This window comes from Apaloderma vittatum, unplaced genomic scaffold (assembly GCF_000703405.1).
Source record: "Apaloderma vittatum isolate BGI_N311 unplaced genomic scaffold, ASM70340v1 scaffold19168, whole genome shotgun sequence".
Classification (NCBI taxonomy): Eukaryota; Metazoa; Chordata; class Aves; order Trogoniformes; family Trogonidae; genus Apaloderma; species Apaloderma vittatum.
The window spans coordinates 69,663-82,523 of NW_009730415.1; the positions used below are offsets into that span (position 1 = coordinate 69,663).

Consider the following 12,861-nt stretch of genomic DNA (forward strand, 5'->3'; position numbering starts at 1 on the left):
ATTTAAAAGCAATAGAAAGAAGAGAAAGAAGTGAATTTCAATGATCAGAATCCCAATGTGGGGGAAATATGACTTCAGTCCTTCCTCTGGAAAGTCTGAATAAGACCAAATAATTACAAGTTCTTCACTGTTAAAAAGCAGAGAAAAAAAGAAACAATAATAGAACATTTTCAGAAATTGGATTGTCGTTATCTATAACGATACAGGAAGCTAATCTATTGTAAAAAGAACAAGCCTGGTTCTAATGTGGCACAAATATTTGCATGATAATAAGGTTATATATTTTAGATGAAGACAACGTATTGCTCACAAAGAAGAAACAGCTGTGGCCATCCTTGGGAAAGCATGACTTTCTGAATGTGACTTTGTGTGTGTCCCAAGACTCTAGAGCTAATTCTTTTTGAAAGTACATTTACTGTTGCAGTGCAGTTGCCACTGATTACAGACTCGCATCCAAACTCTGAGGGTGGCAGAATGGCTGTGCAAGAATTGTTAAGTATCCTTGATCTTTCAGTGATAAGTAAGGAGTCCCAAATGGAAAACACAAATATACGCCTTTCTGTCTCACTACTTTGTATTACTAACTATAAGACATAAGAATTAAAGGGGTTTGTAAAGCACTAAATGTATCAACTGAAGAGTTTTATTGCACAAATTTTTCATTTGCGTCCCAAAATGAACCAGGTGGTGAACTTTCAAAGACCTCCTTTTCTAAATGTGACTAAAAACTCCAATTGTATTGTGTCTAAAGCGGTGAAATTAAAGTCAACTGCATTGCTTCTAGTGCTGATCTATTCTTGGTATAAATGTTGATTGCTTAGGTTAAAAGGTCCACAAAACAAAGTGCCTGCATCCTCAGCAACTGTAATCCACTACAAGGATGGTTATGGAGCTAAACACTGTTTAGAGCAGCTGAGGATCTGGATACTCTTACTTAAATAATAGCCTCCATTATTCTTGGGATAGAAAAGTTAACACTTAAAATTTCTAAGATGAACATACTAAAAGGATCATTGAATGTTTACATTCCTTGATCTAGATTTTTTGCAGAACTTAAGGAGAACATGTCTTTTGTGTGCTGTTGAGCTACTCCCTGTACATCTGCTGGTGCAGGACAGCTGGTTTACACTGCACTTCTAGAAATATTTTGTGGTGTGCTGTGTATCTTATGTTCTATATAAATAGCTTCTAAACAACTGCCAATTATCTGGAAATATAAAATTATGCATGGGATCAGAATAATTACCACATCCAAAAGAAAAAAAACCATGTCTTTTACAGTCTAGAAACCAGCAACAATTGTTCACGTGTCCCATTTCATGCATCAGCAAGGGAAATGAGAGCATCAGTCTTAGCAGTCTCAAAATACAGATGGGCAAAAAATCTAAACCTAAACCAGAACAACATGCCTAGCCAGGGAGTTGAGTGAATTTTAGTCAGTTAATCGAGAGCCAATTTAGACGTGGAATTGTGGCTCCATTGTGTTGAATGGATATGCTGCCACAATTCCTTGTAGCATGTAGTCCTACACTTACAAATCAGATCTCTGTTGCATGGAGCATCTTCAGATTGCTGTGTGTGACTTGGCTACATCAGTTCTGGAAGTCTGTGGAAAATGGTGGGCTTTCCAGCACAAATAGCTGGATTTTACAGTATGTAGTTGGGCTGTAATATGAAAAAATATGCCTACAGTCTGCAATGAATGGACAAAAGAATTACTGCAGTAACTATGGAGTAGAAAAAAAGGAGAGTTTGCAGAGTATGGGGAAAATACAGAAAAGGAAATTCTTTCCCCAGAGTGCCAGGTTCTTATTTCAGCAGCTGTCTGCAACTCAGACTCTCTTTAGGCTCACTTACTAGCATAAAAGCTGTCTGCAATAGCCAAACTGACTTTTTGCAGAAGAAAAAAAGGCAAATAAAATATAAAATGCTAAGAACTGTTGCTGAAAGGATTCTACAGAGGAAGCAACAGACAAGGTGATTCAACACAGCCCAAGACGGAAAATTTAGGAGATGGGCTAGTGTGCATTTTCCTCTGTTTAAAAACAAATTATAGCACTTTGTCCCCCCCTTTCATTCTACGTATGTCATCTTCTTTTATAAGGAGATAGTATTTTTTTCCCTGTAGAAGGTAATCTTCATGGCCATTTTTTTAACTGTAAAAACAGAAACCCAAACTAGATCTGAAATGTAGACACTGCATTCTTGGATCTGAATACCATACACCATGAAAGAAGCAGTAGCTGTATTTAGATGAGCTATAAAGCAATAAACGTCGGCTTTGAGAAACTGATACTTAGCATTTCTCATCAGTAAATCTCACTAGACTGAGGTTGAAAGTATCGCCCTTCTCATTTAATGATGCAGAAATTAAAGCATGGGATGCAGGTATGCCTTGTGCAAGGTCACTGGCAGAACTAAAAAAAGAACACTAATTCCTCAATTCCCAGTAAATGAGCTCTTAACTAGGTCCACTGCCTCCCTATCTAGAGCAAATAAATAAATAAATACAATAGTATAAACAAAGACCTCAGTAGTATGATTTTAGGCATTCACTATGAATAATCCATTAGGACTCTACATGCATTATTTGGAGAACAACAAGAAGCCATGGAAAACATAAGCCACCAGCAAACAAATTTGCAAACATTGCATTATGGAAAAAGAAGGCTACATTAATAAGTAAGAATTATCCACTCAGTTCTGGTATGTAGCTTGTGAGTTAGATGGGATGGTGAAATATGGTCTCAGAAAACACAAGCTAAAAAACTACACCGCTAATTAAAGTGTGAACTGTAGCATTAAGTATTTTCCCCACTATCATTGTCTTTTCACATGAGCCAAGTTTATGCCTGAATTGCAGTAAATCTGGTATAACTTTAAGGCTGGGATTTCTCAACAGTCCAAAAGAATTGCCTGTCCAGTTTCCTTAGCAGTCTGTGTATCATTTCCCTTTAGAAATAGGCATTTGGGAAAGCTCTTTAAATTATAAGCACTGAAGTCCTTTGCTTTCTGGTAGTCCCCTTTTAACAGTTAAGACAATTATAATCTGCCTTCCCCCCCCCAATTTTTTTCCCCACTATCTTGCATAAAAAGTCAAAAAGTCCCACAGATCGGTGTTGTTGCATTTCCTTTTCATTCACTAATAAACATAATAGGTCCCTCTGAAACCTTCAGAAAAAAAGCCCAGAAAATTTGAAAGTCTTTTCCCAACCTCTAAAGCCCTCCCTTTTGTCTATTGTAAGTAAGCATGTAAGCTGAATATTATAAGGTTTGCCACAGATACTTATTAGTGTGTGTGTGTTTTAGGCTGCCATACATCTGATCAGAAGTAGCAGCTCAGCAAAACACAGCAGATGTGATGGCAGCAGTAAAGCTCTGGTAAAGCTTTGCTCACTTGAGTGGATCACTGAGTTTCTGAAACTCTTCTGAGCATTTCAAGTCTTGGCTGCACTGGTACTTGAGGAATTTGGCTACTTGTGAAAGGAGATAAATTAAAAAACAAAGATTTGGCTGTACTTATTCCATTTGCCCTCCATAGCAAGAACACAATCAGAAATAATCAAGAATTAAAATTTAGCAGAACTATAATAAACTTGAGAGTCTGAGTAAAACCCCCTGGGGAGCAGGAGGTGTGATAGCAGTTGAGATTTTGGCCACACTCTAAGCCAAACGGTTACGTCACGGAGTACTCCAGCAATACTGAAAATCTGATACTTCGTGACTCAGGTATAAACTTGAGTCACTATGCTGACTTCAGATCTATATGAATAAGCAATGGGTCTGGAAGGACTCCCAAAAGGTATTTTAACCATTTTTCTCTCTCCTCTGCCAATCACACTTCGGTGAGTTCAGTGACTGCCCCTGTTTGGGGAGATTCTTGTCACTGGTGCCAACCCCAGGGGACTCCGCTGAAGCCACTCAGGTGTAAAAGCTAACAAAGGTCCTCTGCATCTACACCTGAATTGCTCAGATTTGACTGTACCCTGACACCTTTAAAAGCTTCTGTGACAGCTTTGCTTCAGTATTATGTTGGTTGCTCTTTTGTGACTAGAAGAGAATGTAAGTAGTCATTATCTTTTCACAGTTCTCTCAAATTTTTCTGTTCATTTTAGCTGTCCAGCTAAGACAGTGGCATGTACCAAGTCAGTAACAAACCCCTGGCGAGAAGGAAAAAAGTTCATAGCATGGAAAAAAATCCTGCCTTAACTCCTGTTCCTCTGCATCTCAGATGAGGGGCTCTCAGAACAAAAATCAAGATGTCTTAAAATAGACTCTGTCATATTATCAGTGATCTCAAGAGGATTTTTTCCAAGCTTTTGTATGGAAATAGGTCTTATCTCAAGAGGAGATAACTGCAACAGGTCTATATACATTAGCTGTGCTTTTTCCAAGGCAGATAGCATTCTTAAAATGGCTTTACTGCCTCCTACTCAGCAGATAACGGGTGCCTAACACTTCTGGTTCTGGGGAGCAACGCACGGGCAGGGCAAGAAAAGAAGATGCAAAGATGTTGCCAAAGATGCAAATCTATACTTGTTCTGCTGCCGTAAAGAATCTTGATGTCATATTGCAGACACTTCATGATGTCGGTATAATTTCTGTTACGCTGCAAATGCAGATTTATGGTGTCTCGATTTCGAAATGGTAGTGCCACCTTCCATTTTAAGATCAGCAACAATGGTTTGTATTGCTCTTGTTTTGGAGCTAGCCACAGATTGTTCCATCCGAACAGTCTGCTGAAAAGTTTGTTTTTCCAAAGGACCTTAGAAGCTAAGAGACTATGGTGTTAATTACACAAATGGTCAATTCAATGTATTTTTAAAAAGAGAGATAAAAAAGGTTTGTAGATACTGGAACTAGCTCTGCTCTTCCAAACTTGACCTTCATTACTTTGTCGAGCATAGTGCAGTACCACTGTTAATAGCTGCATGCACAAATAGGTTAACAATCAGAGATGAGAACCAATTTCTAAACACTTCAGTTACCTGAACATTCTTCAAGATAATGGAGGTGCATCTGGACTCTAATTTCATCCCTCCAAATGTTTAACAGCATGTAACAAAAACTGCTGCTGTACCCAAATGAGGGCCCTCTGTGTTTATGATCTTGGGAAAAAACCCAGTTTTATGATGTCTTGTTTTTCAAACTTCACTCATACCCTTCAGTCTATTTAGTCTTTAGAATGACTGCCTCTCCGATTGCAGCTCCAACATTTCTTTCATTCGAAATGATCTATTCATCTGTATTCATAAACATGTCAATCTACTGGTTCAAAAAAATCCAACCAACCCTCCAATAACAAAAACCAACAAAAACCTTCTCATTAATCCACCTCCCTCATTAGCTAGGATTAAAATCCTTAGTCAAAATGATTGGCCTTGTGCCCAGAAAAGCTATGAGATCAATAATCCAAACAGACTTAATGATCCTCTTACAAAAGAATAACTTTTGTCCTTCTCCTACAGAACACTTTGAAAAAGTGAAGGGAAAAATACAAGAAGTGTCACATCATCTGCATAAGTTAATTTATCTGTTGGTTTCGAGTTGTACAGTTGGGGGAGGAACTTCGGAAAATAGGGTCTTTTTTCTGCTCTCTGTTAAATGACATTTACTGTCTGCAAAAACAATAATATGAAAAATCACAAGCTGTGTCAGTGATTAGCCTGTAAGAGCCTAAGAAGTTTCATTAACATTTCCAGTGTCTCATTTCACTCATGAGCAGCTTAAAATTATGGCATTTACAAGATCAGTATTCCTTAAGAATTTTATTTAGGCAATTTAACTTGTTGGTATCCTTATTTCAACACTACTAATTACAGCTTCTAACTTTAAAAAGTTTGATTTTTATTATACAAGCTCAGGTATTGATGGGAATAAAACCCCCACAAACTAAACCCTATGATATAATTCTCTCTCAGCACAAGAAGGTGTTATAAAAAGCCAGTGCCTTTGACTGAAGCAGGCTCTAAACTCCATGGGGAACATCTCTCATGGACAGAATGGGAATTTCTTGGGCTAGAGACTAGGAGACACTCAGCAGAGCATATATGTTGCATATGGGCATGCTAGAAAATTATGAGGCTGGGCTGACTGCACCTATGTGGGAATTAACTATCTAATCAGTACTCATCATGTAGCCTCTCTACAGGCACTGAAGAAAAGCAGACATATCTGTAGCCCAATTCATGCCATATAGTTTGGGAGGGAATAAATCACCTTTGAATGGCCCATTCTTGCCTATTTATTCTAGAGACCCGACACATCCAGATTGAGTCTTCAATTTTAGTAGCTAGATTTGGCAAGATTTAGCCGTGCTGAAGACAACTCGCTGAAATTACTGGAAAGCATGGTGAGATGTCAGTGGTTTCAGATAGCTCATCCATTTGTACTTACTCAAAAATGCTGCCTGTATAGCCAGAGGTGGCACATGGGAAGTCCTGTATGGAAGCTGAAATGCTATTTGGTCTTACACTCCTCTCCTCTGCTCGAGAAGTGGAAGAGGGAACAGCTGTGCAGACTTTCCTCCAGTGTGGCCCCAGGACCACTGGGATCAAGTGTCTTACTTCACATTGGGGCTACTCAGCAATATCACAAGAGGTAGAGCAAGGACATTAATTCTCTTCACAACTTAAATAGGTCCTTGAGAGCTAGCTAGGGAAGAAAGAGAGCCCAGTGGCCAGATATGAAGGGAGAGGTTGGGGCATTAGACAGTGAGGGCTAGAGAAGCAGATAACAAAGGGCTGAGGTAGGAAGGAACTGAGCAAATGCTGGGATCTGAAAGGATGAAAGATGGTGGAGGAAAGAGACTGCAGAAAGAAGGACTACCAAAAGGCACTTGGAGTGGCTCTGCAGCAGACTCGAGGACCCAGATAGAAAGTATGGATCCTTTTGTAAAAAAAGCAACATTTGTTTTGTTGGGAGGAAAAAGGAACCCGTCGTTCTCTGGGCGTGTTCTGTTACTGGCGAAGCCACAGCATCGTTCCAGGAAACAGATGTCTACCGAGGAACCACAAGGCAATCTGGGCACAGCAGTGTAAGTGTCTCTCTCCATTGAAGTTACTTATTGAAGTTACTTATTGAAATCCAGTTTCTCAGATCATTTACTTCACGCTTACACAGAAAGATCTCTTCAAAAATGTATTCCCACACTGGAAGTGAACTGCACCTCATTTTCACTGGAGATAACTGCATGGTTTTAACAGTGCTTCAGTCTGCACCGGTGCTGTTTCTGTAAAGGTCATAATGTCCACTTTCACAAAAGAAAACTTACAAAGAAAGAAAACTGTTTGCATCCCATTTTCCTGAGGGAAAAAAATAATACTTTGCTAACCTGATTACATAATTTTCACAGCTCAACTTTTCAAACTATGAAGAAAAAAATGTTTAGACTCATTATCAAGCCACTACTGAGGCAAGCAGCTCTCCCCTAACAAGCAGCAGCTTCCAGGGCTGCACAGCTAAAGAAACGCACAGACCTTCTACACAGCAGCTGCCGACACACTTTCCCTGCTAAAGAAATCTCTTTAAGCGTAACTGAAAAAAATCTCCTTCTCTTTCACCTAGACACACTATGAAAAGAATTGCTTAATAGATGTCAGCTGAAGGGTATAAAAACAAACCTAAAAGAACTACAGTAATAATGATAGAAAATAAAATCTAGTCACTAAATAAATTCCACTAGGAAAGCTAAGGAAATGTAAAGCAACAGCAACCACTGTAAAATACGGCTGTGCTACCACAGCAAACATGGTAAGACAGTCTGAGACTGAAACAGTAAAAATAATCATGATAAAGTTACTAAAAGAATCAATTTCCTAGGTCTGTTGTTTGCAAACACTAGGAAATTTAAAATATTTTTGTAGGAAAAATTAGCATTTCTCTGAGCAAAAAACCTGTCAATAGTTCTGGTTCACTAGTGAATAATAAATAATAATATCCTAGCTGCTGGAGTGCCAGATATAACATGGTAATTGTTTTGCAGGCAACACTAAAATCATAATTGGAACACATTAATAACTTTACTTTAAAATAATACTTATACTTTTCTTAGGGTTTCAATAACAAATGCTTTTAATTACCCAGGGAAAGGGGTCATAATAGGACAATCACTACTGGAAGCTTTCAGACGGGTACCTCACTCAGAGATGGACGCTATCCCAGTCAAATGTTCCAAGTTCAACTAACGTGATACCATTTTGCCTCCTCCTTGAAGTGAGACCATTTTGGAGACTGATTCTTCGGCAGTTCATTGTAGCACTTCAGTCTTAAACCTGATCTAATGAGCAGCCATTGATGCTACGGACTCTAAACATAAAGAATTGACATGTTAGCATATTAATGTACTCGGATGTCACACAAATCATTAGAAGACAGTTTCCCGAATGACTCAGATATCTGGCAATACACCTGTAAAGACTCTTTAGCACTTAAATATAAAACAACTTCCTTTTGGCAAAGTCCTGATTAGAACAACATTGATTGTAGTTATTTATAGCTCGAACGCTATTGCTGAAAATTTCTCAGAGTTGTAGATACTGTATTATTAACCATAGTAAAGCTCTAAATATCAGTCAGCAGAGGCCACTTCAATCTCCGCATGATAATAAAGGATTATTATGTGCAGTAACCTATTTATGAAAAGGAAACAGTGTGCTTCTTTCAGACTCCATCAATTGCTTTAATAAGGAATTGAAAAGCCTGGCCTACTTTATATGCAGATCACCATCCCAGTTGCATAAGGATTTACAATGGACAAAACAAAACTGGTTTTGTTGTAAATAAGGGCTGTTTGTTTAAATCACACAATAATGTTTGCATCTAAAAATTATTTAGAAGCTAATAAGGCTTAATAAAGTTTGACTGTATACTCGTTAATAAAAATGGTTTCGGTATTCTCCAGGAAGGAAATGTAAATTGAAAGTGATAAGGCAAAGCTTGAGGTAAAACAAGCCTGAGTTAATGGGAAAGGAGAAGACTTACTGTGTTTGTTCACTGATGGGCTTAAGAAAACTGATGCTGAGAATCGAATCGAATGTAGTTAAAATATTTTATAAAATTTTAATTAGTTTAATAGTCATTTTGTCCTATAGAGTTATTGCAATATTACTTTTGCTTTAGAGACTGAAAACTTGACATAGTTCAGATAACTGAAAGTTAGTGTGATGCACAAGCTAATCTGTGCTACCTTGATTTGGAGGACTCCAGAGACCCAGGTTCAAATTTTACCTTTGGCATTGGTTCATTTGCCTGTATGTTAATAAATTTAATGAGGTTTGGGATGACCCCTGCTGGTGTCCCTGCTTTTAAAAAAAAAAAAAAAGAAAGTATCTGGCAGGAAAAGGACATGTTAATTTCAGTCCAAAAAAGCTACAAATATAAACTCTGTCATAAAATGTATAAAGATACCTCATTTAAAGCATAAAATAATGATGAGTAATGTTCTTTTAAGTATGAAAATAATCTTAAACCACCGAACATTACTGTGTTAGAGCTGCAATGCAATGTATTAGGAAGGACATTAATTGTTCAGTTCACTATGAAATTGTGTTAAACGTCTTTTATTAATGAGCTGTTACTCCCAGCTGAGGCATTTGATAACCCCTGGTCCATTGCTAAATGCTCTCAGTTGATTTCGGTGAATCACTCTAAACAAACCTAGAGGGAAAAAATACCCCAATAATTTACATTTGAGTCTGTAAGGTCCTAGAACTAGATTCATTTAAAGAAGGGTAGCTTTCCTATAACTCAAACCTTCTCATTTAATGCAGCTGACATGTAGATCTATTTTACATTTTTTTTTTAATTTCAAAAATACAACACATTAAAATAGGTTCAATTTATCAAAGCTAAGAGCAACAATTAAGTAATAATGTACTTAAAGTGCAAAGGCACTTTAACACAAAAAAAAGTGACGCCCAGTGGCTATACTTGGTAATGGAAACAGCAGTACTGTATATTATTATTTACAAAAGAAAGTCATAGTCCAGGAAAAAAGATCTTTGGAGATCTTCTACATAATACATTAAGTTTCCACTTCGAAATGAAAAGAAAGGAAGAAAAATAAACAAAAACCAACAGAACACCCAGAGACCCCCTTCCTCATTTCCTTCCAAATCAAAAAGAATTATGCAAGATCTATTAGAGAAACATACATCTGCAGTGAAAGTTCCTACAGAAGGGTCAACGGAGAGAGATATAGAAATAACTTAAAGGGAACATTGCAAAAGCAACGCCATATCCCTGCTATGCTCTCGGGGTTCCATTTCTCTCTCGCTCCCTCTCTAATTTAAAAAGTGGAAATGCTAGGAATGCGACAGATGACATCAGCACTGAGTTCAGACTCAATCAACTGTGATGCTGAGCTCATTTAAAAATTTTCCTTTGTCTCCCACCTCCCCCCTCACAGCTGACTGATTGCAGTTTGTTTTTCCAGAACTTCGAGGTAGTCTGGTTCTGTTTGTAGCTTTCCTTGGAGTAAAGGATGCTCGGGTTTAGACTGTTCTGCAAAATATTTCCTGGGAGTTCCATATAAAACAGTTTTATTTATCCTGTCCTGGTTTTGGCGTCTTGATTCATATGAAGGGGCAAACTGCCTTTTGGGTAAGGTGCAAAAGTTATAATGAACTAATCCTCCAGTGGGGAGTTCCTTGACCCTTTCTGCAATATTTTGATACAGAAGCTCTGGTTCCCTTGGTGAGGGTTGCTTTTCCAGTAGTTCAGCTGCACTGATTGTAAATGCAAGACTGGTGGGGTCTTCTTTTTTGTGGTCAAGATTGCTATAGCTGAACTCATGGAGATTCCTGTAATAGGCAACTGGATCCCCTTCCTTTTGCATGTAGATTGGGTTTTGGCACATCTGTCCGACGGGAGGGGGAATGTAGTTATAAACATGCCCTTCAGTTTTATCGTGGCTCTCAGTGTTGTAAGACCCATACTGGAGCTGAAATGAACTTATATCTAAGTTGTTTGCACTGCTGGGCATGCTTTGCACCCCCTTCCGACGCTTAAGGACGAAGACGAACAGGCCTGCACCAAAACAGACTGACAAAATAAACACAACCAGCAAGCCTAAAATTAAGACAGACAGCGGAACTTCAGTGTGTATCTCTGGGTAGGAGCTAGGTGAGACACCGAGGAGATGGGGTGTATCTGTGTTCAGGTTCATAGAGAGGAGAGAAGAATCTGACAAGTTGGGGTTCTCTGGACAGATGGCTTCTTTGCTCAGGAATTTCAGATGCTCCCCATAGTGCTTGGTGGGAGACTCGCATATGACTTCGTTGATAACCACAGGGGGATTTGACTGCTGGTTGTTCGGGTCAGTGACTTGTTCTATCCAGTTCCTCAGCCCCAGGATGTCGCACGTGCAGTCCCAAGGGTTCTCCTGCAGGTCTATCTGAATTAGAGCTGAGAGCTGGTCCAAGACTCCTCTCACAGGCAGGTGTGAGAAATGGTTGTTTCTAAGGTTGAGCCTGGTGAGGGAAGTGCCGCCAAAGACGTTGTCAGGCAAGGATCTGAGCAGGTTGTTATTGAGAAATAACAGATGGAGATTACTCAGGGCATCAAAGGTGCGTGGCAGGATCTCCTTAATGACATTGTACTCTAAATAGAGATATTGCAGGCTGTGCAGCCCGTTGAACATAGATGGGTACAGAATCTCAAGGTAGTTGCCATTAAGATAAAGTCTGCGTAAACTTGTGAGGTTTGTAAAGGCACCTTCTTGTATCACTGCGATTCTGTTATTTCCTAGATGCAACAAATCCAGAGAGCTGTACTCTACGAGGTCGGTTCTATAAATGACTTGCAGATAGTTACTGGTAAGGTAAAGTTTCTTTGGACTGGTCGGCCTAGGGTGGAGATCGGAGATGTTACTTATCTTTTTCTCTTGGCAATTCACATTTAAGCCGTTGTCTGAGTTCTGCAAAGTACAGATGCAGCCAGCTGGGCAGGTGATGGGCACAGGCGACTTTGTCTGGTAAACCATGATAGGTCCGAATATTTGTCTGTCTTTCGACACAGTGACACGGGGTGTGGGGCGGTTCCTAGTTTTGGGTGGCCGACTGGCTTTTGGGGCTCTGGTGGGATTGATGGCAGAGTTGGCGGTGGGCGATAGCCTTGAGATGTGCGGGTCCGAGAGGACAGGGTGTTTTTCCCTCTGGTTTGAATCACCGGAGCTTTTCCTAGGGCAGAGATCTTGCCTGGTGAGCTGGGTCACATCTTTCCCATGAAGCCTGAAGGGGGTTTCGCAGACTATCTCACCTACGAACACGGTGATGGTGTCTAGCCAGGCCTTGAGTGGCAGCAAGTCGCAGGTGCAGTTCCAAGGGTTTTCCTCCAGCTGGATTTCCATGATGCCTCCAATGTGCTCCAGCACACCAGCAAAAGGCATCATCTTCAGCCTGTTGCCCCGCAGGTCCAGGTGAGTGAGGAGCACAAAGCGGAAGACATTGCTGGGCAGGGACAGCAGGAGGTTGTCATTTAGAATCAGAACTTTGAGCTTGTTTAGCTTGCTGAAGGCCCCTGCCTCAATGGCACTGATGTAATTGTAATCAGCCTGCAGGTACTCCAGACTCTCCAAGCCCAGGAATGTGTCCTCTTTTAGCACTTCCAGCTTGTTGTTATTGAGGTGCAGCCTTTTGAGGGTGCGGAGGCCGCTGAAGGCCCCTGTGCGGATCTCCTGCATGTCGTTGTTGCCCAAGTGGAGGGTCACAGCATTGGAGTAGTTGACGAACTCATTGGGGAACAGGCGGGTCAGCGCGTTCCCATTGAGAAAGAGTTGGTAGATCTTGGACGGTGGCGGCAGGAGGAGGCTGACCGTTGTAAATCCTTTGTTTTCGCAATTAATGTTCAGCACGTTCTCCT

The 12,861-nt window shown here is 39.9% G+C and overlaps 1 protein-coding gene across 1 annotated transcript in view; it reads right to left on the bottom strand.

The window, feature by feature from the left end:
• Positions 1-9,776: 9,776 nt before the first annotated feature.
• Positions 9,777-12,861, bottom strand: part of SLITRK2 (SLIT and NTRK-like family, member 2) — a 3,191-nt gene continuing 106 nt past the window's right edge. The window contains exon 1 of the mRNA XM_009874808.1: positions 9,777-12,861. This exon is cut by the window's right edge and continues 106 nt beyond it. Within this exon, the coding sequence (XP_009873110.1) occupies positions 10,403-12,861 (2,459 nt within the window). The 3' untranslated portion in view covers positions 9,777-10,402.